Here is an 11,166-nt window from a genome sequence, read left to right as displayed (position 1 = left end):
AGGAGTTTCAAGGAACAGGATCATGGTAACTGAATGAGCAAAGTACAAAAAAGAGCTGAGTGAGATAATCGAAGGACATGGGATGAGCACAAAGCTGACTACGGTGCAGAGGTATGATGGGGTAAGATTGCAGCATGGAGGATGGGAATGTCAGATAAGATGCAGGCAGCCAAGGTGATAAAAATTCTGACTTTAATGGAGAAAGCAGGATACTTGCAAGCAAGACACTGTGGAAGAAGCACCAACAGCAGCATTGAGTGGGGTAATGGAAGAGCAGGGGCATGGTTGTGAAGTTATAATTAAATAGTCTTGATAATTAACAGAAGTTCACTGACTTAAAAATAAAGTCGCGGTAAATCTGATGTCATCAGAATACATGTGAAATCTGACATCTTAAGGAAGAGGAAGGTACTTAAGGCAGAAAAGAAATAATCTTTTTGCAGATCAACAGCAGCATTGATTGTTGAAAGCCATAGAGGGAGAGATATTGGAGTTTGGCGATCAAATTATTGACAGACTTGGGAAAATAGTTTTGTTTACTGTGAGGTTAACAATAGTAGAGTATAAAATAGGCAGCGAGATAAGGACGATAAAGGAGACAAAGTGGTCATAAATATTCACCACAGTGCATGAGATGGCGAGGTCAAGGGGCTGGCTATGAGTCAGAAGTTGATGTCATGGGTGAAGATAAAGGGCAGAGGAGTCAAATGAATTGAGGGACAGAAGTAAATTAATAAGGTGGAAGTTGAGACTATCAAGAATGGATAATCATGGTGCACTGAACAAGGGAAGTAGTCTTGCCAAGAAAGTCGTATTAAAATTTCTGGATAAGCAGCAAAATGGCAACATGACTTCAGAAGCAGTCGTACCACTGATAGTTTTTTTTAATACATTTGTGGGTTCGACAATATTTATCACGGGAGGAAGAGTTTACACACCAGCAATGAATTGGACAGAGGGATCAGTAGGATTGGCATACAATTTAACATTCCTTTTGAACATTAAAGGAGGATCAGTTCCTCAGACATCCAAACACCATGAGCGTAAAGGTTACTGAGCCACTCCAACATGGAGTTTCCACTTATGGCATGCTTTTCTTGCACTATGAAAATTCTATTGACAAATCTGGTTTTACACATTTAGATCATTTTTGATAGTGTAAATAACAAACTGATATGCAATTACCTTTCTAACTTTCTGAAAATAGAGCTCTGGTAATGCGTGGAGCCAATAGGCAATCTGGCAAATGTAGAAAAATTTCACCTGAAAGCTGGACCAAATAATACGTTGAGTGTACAGTACAGCAGTTATATAATCAACAATTACACACATTTCAGTTTTGCAAAATATATATCTGGTTTTAAAAACAAAGAATTCTGCGCCCATAATCCTCCAGACTACCATGATTCAAAATGGTCAGAAGTTCTTCAAATGAAAATGTATTTTGAGGCAACCACACTTTCAAACAGAATATGTATACAATCTGATTATTCCTCCTCAAGTTTGTTTTCTCATTCACTCCCTTGAAAGTCTTGATTCTAGCACTCAAACAAGAGTAGGCAATTCACTTATTATATATATATGTGTGTATGTGTGTCACAAGTAGGTTTACCTTACCACTGCAATGAAGTTACTGTGAAAATCCCCTAGTCGCTACACTCTGGTGCCTGTTCAGGTACACGGAGGGAGAATTTAGCATGGCCAATGCACCTAACTAGTACGTCTTTCAGACTGTGGGAGGAAACTGGACTGAGAGAGAAAATCCACACAGCCACGGGGTGAACGTGCAGACTCTGCACGGACAGTGACCCCAACCAGGAATCAAACCCTGGTCCCTGGTGCTGTGAGGCAGCAGTGCTAACCACTGTGCTATCTTGCCACATGAATTCAGCTCCTTGAGCAAACTCCAACATTCAAATCCCACGAATCCCCCTAACCTACACATCCTGGGACACGAATGGGGCAATTTATCATGGCCAATCCATCTAACCTGCACACCTTTGGACTGTGGGAGGAAACCAGAGCACCCAGAGAAAACCCACGTGGACGCAGGAAGCACATGCAAACACCACACAGTCACCTAAGGCTGGAATTGAACCCGGGTCCCTGGCACTGAGGCAGCTGTGCTAACCACTGTGCCACCCTCACCAAAGTTGCCACAGGCACACCTACCCAGAATGATTAGATAGTGCTGTTGGGTGCTTTTTTCCCTTTCTTAGCTGAGTGATGCCAATATGGCACCACTATTGCCTTCCTAACTCAGATCAGATAGCTCAGTTTAGGACTGTGAATCCAATAAGACAACTGTTTTGCTTTTTCGTTCCACACAGGACACTTCCACACGAGGAAGAGTGCCTTGCAGTCAACATAGCAATGAAGCAATCTGGGAAGAGTATCTTGCAGTCAGGTCTTGTTGAAAAAAAAAGTGACATCACAGGAAAACTAAATTCATTGGTTGGTAAGAAACTGCTGTGAGGGATTGTCTACTAATTGCTGTAAATTAGAAAATGCAGGCAGCTGTACTTGGATCTAACCAAAAAAGCTATAATAAGGTAACAAAAATAGTGTAAGGGAAATAAAGTTAAAGATTTAAAAGGTCTATAAAGACTTAAGGCATGGAAGTGTTCAGAGTGAAATAAGGTCCCAGCACATAACATATGTAAAGTTCAGCTACAATGATATTAAATCAAAATTTTCAAAAGATTCATTTCCTCTCAGTTGAAACACCTGTTAGATGGTGTCCATGAATGAGTCCTTCAACCAAGGTTTCAGGGGGAAAAAAAATCTATTGAAAGGAGCAAAAAAAGATCTGGAACACGAAGGAAATGCAAGTACTTGAACATGGAGTTGCATATGAGAATCCTGAATTCCAGATATACATATCAAATTAAGTAACGACATATTCTGGTTTACACACTACTTTTCTTGTTTGCTCAAGGTTTATTTAATACTTTCCTTATCCTCATCTCCAAAAAAAATGCTAATTCTCACTGAAGTGCAATTCTATTGGCACCCATAGCCCTCCAGCATTTCATCCAAGTGATGTTCATGTATTCACCAAGACCACAAGGAATCAACAGGCCATTTAGCTGTGGGTAGTACCATTGCTACAATTTTCAATTAATGTCCATGCATGCACCTTTCAGCAACAATCACTAGATGAACATGCAGTGTGAAATTCCCAAGTTAAAAAAGAATGCTTATTTTTCATTTGTTAATTCAGGACAGGTTAACAAATGGAAGAGGAAAAATAAATACAGGTATTCACCAATTTCTCAATGAAGAAAATTTTTGCACTCAGTAGGAGCTGCTCTATCTTGGATAATTCAGCTACTGCTCTTCTCAGATAACCTTGCCTAGTACAATCACAATATCAAGGCTGGTATTTATAAATCTGACCTAAATGGCTTAAGTGCTGCAACAAATGGCTTTGTCATTTACTAGGCTTTTCCAGCCACGGAACCCTTCGACCTCCCAAGAGTACAGACGGAACCCCTAAGAAACATTCATATTGTATTCCAGACTTGTTACACAAAACAATGAATCTTATGTGGTTTAAGTGCAAATACACTACAAACAAACAGTTAAAAGACATTCCAATTCGTTCTGGTATACATTTATAATGTAAACGTTCTCTTACTCAACAAGTACCTAAGCCTTACCTTTTCTTCCTTTTTAATGGGCGGAGTGATGCTGCTTCGCTCTTGCTATCTCACTTTGACCTTATTTCCAGCATTTCCAGTCAGAGGCTGGCTTCTCACTGCATTGGCTGCTGATAGGTTGTCTAGTGCATCTATCAGCAGCCAACAAAATGAACAACTACCTTCCATTAGACAAACCAGGACAGCTTTTCGCAAACTTAAGACAGCCATACCTACTGGGGAACCCTTGGGTGGTTCTAAGGAAACCAGTTTGGGAACACTGTACTCGGGGATCAGGGAAGGTGTATTTGCTGCATTTTGGCAGCACAAAGTGAAAACAGAAGTGTTCACCAACTGCGGCTTGGTTTTTGTTATCATGTGGATATGCTGCAACAAGCCCCAGCATAAACAGCAGCAAACTGTGACGTTCACGCCACTGAAATGGCTGGATATAGCCTTAAAGTTAAACTGAAATAAAAGTCCTGTTGACTTTTAATACAATTTTTCTTCTTTCATAACAACAATAGCAATTCTTATATCATTTGCTTTCCATTTAAAGATGAGGAAGATGTGCTTACAACATATGAGCATGTGGATATCTTTCCCATAAAAGAGTAGGATCTGTTGTAAATTTTTCCTGGGGTGGAAAAGGAAAGAAAAATCAGTAAATTTGAACCATTATAATTGAGCATAAACTCTAGCATGAAATATTTGATACATTCTTACTCCAGTCAGGATGCTTCCTCCCCAGATAAAGGAGAACAAATAGAAGAAAGCCAGCTGGCCAGATTCATTGAATTTACTGTGCTTCGTTTTGGACAAATGCAGCCGTCTGTTTATTTTCTGGAAAAATGAAAAGGATGACATTTAAGAGATTTATTCTACAACCTCAAGTTAAAAATGTAAACCTGGTTGGTTAAGATGCAGGTTAAAAGCAATGCAATTCTCCAACCTAGTAGGAAAAATGAAAGAGATACTTTCTGAATATCTACAGTTCTTGTACTTTTGATTACATGGTAATGCTACTGCATCTGAGCCGATATAGCTTGGGTTTGTGCATTCAATCTACAGTTCAGGTGCTCCCCATTGTCAATCCATCAGCAACTAATGGAAACTGTATCTCTCTCATTTTGGAAGCAATCCAGCAAAACTGAAATATCTAGTTCACCTTTGAGTTCTTTGTTCGTAGCGGCAACAACTAGGTGGTTGCAGATCACAGATATGCAATGGCTAAACCTAAACAGTTGCATGAGTCATGTAAATTAATAATCCTATAGCTGATGCCCGATCTGGTTGAGTTTGATATATTGTGTAAATGGCCCGAGTTGTTATATCAATTTCCAACCATACCGACTATGAGCGGCAGCCAAGGAAAAGAAATCTGTTGCTGAAGTCATCCAATTATCGACTGGGACCAAAAGAGAAAATGCTGGAAAATCTCAGCAGGTCTGGTAGCATCTGTAAGGAGAGAAAAGAGCTGACGTTTTGAGTCCAGACTCGACAAAGCTTTGACAAAGGGTCATCTGGACTCGAAACATCAGCTCTTTTCTCTCCTTACAGATGCTGCCAGACCTGCTGAGATTTTCCAGCATTTTCTCTTTTGGTTTCAGATTCCAGCATCCGCAGTAATTTGCTTTTATCCAATTATTGACTGGGTTGGGCTTTTCCTTTTGAGTACAGGAAATCTGGGCAATTTAATGACTTATTTTATACAGTAATATATACTATAGATATACATATATACGAGAAACAGCTGTTGGAGCCCTACAGGGCTATTATTTTTCTTCCAGCACCTCAGGTTTACTATCTATCAATTACCAGAGGAATAAATATGCATGTAATATTCACTTTTAGCATGATGGACAAACATGAGAACAAAAGGGCATTGAATACACAAAAAAAAATTGCCTTTATAAAGTGATCTCAGGATGTCCCAAAGTATTTTATAGCCAGTTTAATACTTTTTGAAGTGTAGTTACTGTTGTAAGGCACTCTGCATGCACACATGAATAGCACTGTAATACTGGCCAGATAATCAGTTTCTCAGTGAAGATAAATAATAACAGGTGCATTGTGGAGAACACTTGCGAGGGCTGCCATGTACTCTTATATCCACCTGAGAAGCATGTTTAAAATTTCATTTGACAGTGGAATGCTCCCTCAGTAAGGCACCAAGAATTTCAAAAATAAAAACAGAAAATGCTGGATAAACTTAACAGGCCTGGCAATGGAGGAGGAGGAGGAATTGATGTTTCAAGTGTAAATGACCTTGGGTCATTTAGACTCAAAACATTGACAGGGTTTCTCTCTCCACAGATGCTGCCAGAACTGCTGAGTTTATCCAGCATTTTCTCTTTGCATTTCAGATTTCCAGCATCCACAGTGTTTTGCTTTTACTAAGAGTTTCAGCCTGGATAGTGGGCTAAAATTTCTAGCATAGGACTTGAGCCCTTTGAACCCAGTTGAGAGACACCCACTGCGCCACAGCCGATAACAAAGAGAATGATGACCCTTGTACAGAAACTGGGACTAAACAGTCATAAGGAAGGCCGTCCACTCTAACTGCTGGCCCCTGGAGTTGGGAGAGGTTCTCAGCTCCTTGAACGTATCTCCCGGACAGACAGCACTGATGAGGCTGAGGCATGACAAGCCTGAGCGCCTCGCATTAGAATTAGGGGTTCTAGGTACATGACTTAATACAGTTAAGCCCAGTCTTAAATTGCCTAATTTTAAGTAATTCTAGCTAACAGTCGAGTTTCATTTTAAGTAGCTTCATGCCGTGTGACCTGGGTCATCTGATGCTCCCTGGCAATCTTCTCACTGCCAACTCTCAGGTTCACAGCCTCTGCCACTCATGCAAAAAGCAAAAAGGTCAAGTCTCCCCCCCCCCCCCCCCCCGGGAACTATAAACAAATATGCAAAGAAAAGCTTTTCACTTACATCCAGAATATACTCTTGTATCACAGCATGTAGAATGATAGCTATCAACATATAAAAAAATATGGTGGCCAAGTCTTTAAAGCCATACTCGTAGAAGCTGATGGAATCAGTTCCCTCATCTGTAGAGTGGAAAATAAACATCAAGTATACATAGGTAACACTTTACAATAAATATCATAAATGCAAAAATGCTAGACCTTGCTCCTGACACAGCCACAGGTGACAGGTGTCGAGAACAGAGGTCAGGGTGTCAATTTAAGGTGTAGTTTTTCTTGACTTTAAATCATCAGAAAATCAGGAGTGCCATGATTTTGGTGCACTCACCCCTATACCGAAACCGAATTCTCTTAATATACAAAACAAGCAAGGAGCCTCAACATTTAATAACAGTTCTGAAATGATATTAGCTTGTTGCATCAGTGCTTTGTCAGGAAGTAATATCTATTTAAGGTCATAACAGTAATCCTAAATAGGAGACTCACATTCTGTTCTTACTGCAGTTATGGCTGCATTGGTAACAAGCTACATCTAAAGAAAGGACGTTTACTTAGTGTCATTTGTAGCCTTATTAGGAAGGCCCAAAGTTTTATATGCCAATTAAGTACTTTTGAAGTATTGTCATTGCTGTAATAAAGGAAATGTTGCAATGTAGCCAAACTGTGCACAACAAGCATAAATAGCAAAGTGATAATGCTAAGACAATCTGTTTTTGTGACGTTGGTTGAAGAACAAATCTTTATCAGGAAGCATTTCTTCTACATAGCATGCTATGGGTTATTTTACAGCAAGAAGTCTCACAACACCAGGTTAAAGTCCAACAGGTTTATTTAGTAGTGCAAGCCACTAGCTTTCAGAGCGCTGCTCCTTCATCAGGCAAGTGGGAGTTCTGTTCACAAACAGGGCATATAAAGACAAACTCAATTTACAAAATAATGGTTGGAATACACATTCCAACCATTATTTTGTAAATTGAGTTTGTGTCTTTATATGCCCTGTTTGAAGGAGCAGCGCTCCGAAAGCTAGTGGCTTGCGCTACCAAATAAATCTGTTGGACTTCAACCTGGTGTTGTGAGACTTCTTACTGTGTTTACCCAAGTCCAACGCCGGCATCTCCACATCATAATTTTACAGTCTCAGAACAGACGTCTCATCTGAAGGCAAGTACAGAACTCCTGCAGTAGAGCACTAAAATGTTAGCCTAGATTATGTGCTCAAGTCTCTCAAGTGGGATTCAGATCCACTATCATCTGACTCAAAGGTGGGAAGACTATCACTTTGCCAAGGTAAAGTGCTTCAAGACATCAGGTGGTCATCAAAAGCACTATAAAAATACAAATCTTTCCATGTAGCAATCTCACCTAGAGAGACAGAAGGGTAGTTACATTTGGAAATGTGATTTGATTGATTCTCAAATGTATAAAATAGCTTAATTATGAAAAATAACTGGTCTTTAAATGAATGAGTTTTTTTAAATAGTTAACTAAGGGACTGCCTGTGGTGTTGACTGTGGTACATCAAAGGATATGCTGTTGTTTTACGTCAGGATTGTAAACGCACAACGTAGATCATAATAGTCAGGGAACCATACTAAGCTTGAAATTCAAAGCATTTTTGATTTTCAGAATTGATGCTATGCCTCAAAAGTTTGGAACAACATTTCTGATAACTTGCATACGTAAAAATAAATGGAAAATATAATCTTGATCAATCACTGCAAGCATAAACAAAGTATCCAGAAGTATAATCTACATGCAAGTCTTGAGCCTCTCAAGTATCCCATCTGAGAAATGATATTCACCCAAATTTGTAATTAAATTTTAGCCATTTATCAACAAACCAATACTCAACAAATAGAGCATGTGGCAAACAGGTACACTAACTACTAACCAAGAAACAGCAGTAGGCTCAAAGAAGAATCTATAGGATGCAAAACATTGTGTTTCTCCACAGATACTGTCAGATTGCTGAATTTTTCCAGCACTTCTGTTTTATTTCAGATTTCTAGCATCCACAATATTTTGACTTTATTTCAAGGATCCTTCCTCTTCTCTTTGGACAGCTCACTGTATGATACTTTGTCATCTTTGGAGCACACACCAACTGTTTGAGTATTTCTGGAATGTTCCAGTTTGGTCTTCTGCTCTATTGGCCAGATCAACTAAAAGTGCTTGCATCCTCAATCTGCTGTCTTTAACCCTTCCATTGTGTTGACTCCAGAGTCCACCATCCGGACCATTTCAAAATCTGTCCTATTCTGCATCATCATGGAATGTCCCATTTGTTCCACGAAGACAAGGAGATTCCCCAGGAATTTTAAAGGTAGCAGGCATCTGATTCAATAGGGCCTCCATCCCAGAGATCTGAACACCAGTTAGAACCAGGAGCCTGTCATGTGTGAATCAGTCTGACTATATCCCATAAGCATTTAACAAACCATCTTTCTTGTAAAATTTCATCCAAGAACTAATACAAGGTCCAAATCTTCTCAACTATCCAACTGATGGGCATACAAAGCCTTCCTGATTTTACTACTTACAGGAATTAACAATACCAAGATGACACCTTCTTTTGTCTTTGGTAGGGACGTAATACTTGTGCACATCCACTCAATTCTTCCACTGGTCACGTGGTTCAGAATACAAGATCAGAGAGAAATCATCCCGACAATTTGCATGCTATTTTTCACAGTAGCTACTGTGATAATTTTCTGAAGATCTTTCTTAAGACTTCGCCTTTAACCAACCATCCTCTGCTACCAAACCATGTTCCAGAATGAGAGTTGGTGAAGGATATAACTGAAGACAATGTTTTATACGCTCTTATGAGCATTTGTTTAAAGGGTTACACATTATAAACAAGCAACTCCTAACCTCACCATCACAGTTTAAGACTATTTTTATGGGCATAAGTGAACTCCTAGTTAATGTCCACCATCTGCCTACAGTTAATGTACGATTAACATAAACATGTCTTGTATTAAACACAGCGCCCTGCTACTCTCCCCTTGCTCCATACAAACACGCTTTCGTTCTCCCAGAGACCTCGGTTATGCCATGCTCAATTTACAAGTAACAAGACACTAACTTTGCTCCATGCCTGCTTGAACATGGGCCTTATGTTTTGCTCCATTCCACTACAGCTGCCAGCTGCTCTGCTCCTTGGCCTCACATTCCACATTTAAACATGTCTCTCTACTTCTACCACTCCCCGCTTGACTGACCCACTCTGACCTATATCCATAAATATCTTGAAAATCTACTAGTAAACTACATGGAAATTTCCAGAGCTGAATAATGAAATCTGAGTATTTCATAGTTGAAAAAACTTAAACATAAACAAATGCAAGCTGCAGCCAGGGTACTAGCAAGCATGTTGAACAGCTCAATAAAACTAATAGATCAAAAGACTCACATACAACATCACTGTGATATACTTCCTGAAATATTTCTCTGTTGAAACTCAATGTTTTATCTCTAATCTGGGTCAATTTATTCTGCCACATCTAATGAGGTAATTTTTTTCTGACTGACAATTGGAGGTTTGCAGCAAGGAAAACAAGTGCAGCTGAGGAACTGATTGCATATCCAAGAGTTCGGAGTGGGCGAGTTCGAAGGGAGGAGGTTGGTCTGTTTCCTTCAGCTTTTTCTACCTTTCTCATCCCAAAAAGAAGTTGGTTCTTACTCTACTACAGGGAAAGGAGCTAGCTATTTGGCAAGAATCTGCTGAGCTGTTAAGTTGGTCTGTTCCAATCCTAAGGTTTAAAACAGTCGACAAGCTGTTGATAATGTTAATAAAATATATTAAAAAGAGACAAATAAGTGAATGAAATAATACAGCAACTTCATTACAGTATTAATGTAAGCATACTTTTGACAATAAAATTAAGCTCAATTAAAAAACATCAAGAATGGCAGAACGGGTGATGTGTCAAGGCTGCTGCACATGGGAGCTCCTGGATGCTAGTGTGATCCAGGACAAACACATCTGCAGTGTTTGTAGCTCAGTCATTGAACTGGAGGCTGAGTTGCAGACACTGATACATCAGGGAGGGGGTGGCAAGTTAAGTGGATGCTTTGTGCCAGAAGGCAGTCACGCCACTTGGGATAGGATGTTTTGGGATCGGATCTTCTGGTTTGGTCAATGATCAGGGACAGAAGGGTGTGACCTCAGGTGAGGCAGGTAAGCGGACCGAGAGAGCAGGGGTGTCAGCCTCTAATTGTTCAATAGGTTTGAAGTTCTCTCAGCTTATCTGGATGAAAATGGGAGCTTTATGGTGAATGAGCAAGCTGATCATGGCACCATGATACAGGAAGCCATTCAGGTGTCGGAAGAAAAAGGCATGTAGTGATAGTAGGGGATTGTGCTTTCTGCAGCAAAGAGCAAGAGTCCAGCCGACTGCATTGCCTGCCTGGTGCGAGGGTTTGGAATATTTGCTCACAGCTGAACAACAACTTGGAGCATTCACTTGTGGTTCATGTCGGTATCGACAACATAGTAAAAACTAGGAAAGGAGGTTCTGCGTAGAGTGCAAGAGAAGCTAGGCACTAAATTAAACAACTGAACCTCTAAAGGGAATTTTTGGATT

General features: G+C 39.9%; 1 protein-coding gene across 1 annotated transcript in view; it reads right to left on the bottom strand.

Moving 5' to 3' along the window:
• Positions 1-11,166, bottom strand: part of LOC144508604 (translocating chain-associated membrane protein 1-like 1) — a 61,703-nt gene that overhangs the window by 13,525 nt on the left and 37,012 nt on the right. Inside the window, exons 3-6 of the mRNA XM_078236783.1 lie at positions 6,582-6,700; positions 4,368-4,484; positions 4,220-4,278; positions 1,186-1,270 (exon numbers count right to left, since the gene is read on the bottom strand). Coding sequence (XP_078092909.1) covers positions 1,186-1,270; positions 4,220-4,278; positions 4,368-4,484; positions 6,582-6,700 — 380 coding nt within the window. The remainder of the gene's footprint in view (positions 1-1,185; positions 1,271-4,219; positions 4,279-4,367; positions 4,485-6,581; positions 6,701-11,166) is intronic.

This window comes from Mustelus asterias, chromosome 20 (genome assembly GCF_964213995.1).
Source record: "Mustelus asterias chromosome 20, sMusAst1.hap1.1, whole genome shotgun sequence".
Classification (NCBI taxonomy): domain Eukaryota; kingdom Metazoa; phylum Chordata; class Chondrichthyes; order Carcharhiniformes; family Triakidae; genus Mustelus; species Mustelus asterias.
This window is presented reverse-complemented; position numbering and strand designations above follow the sequence as displayed.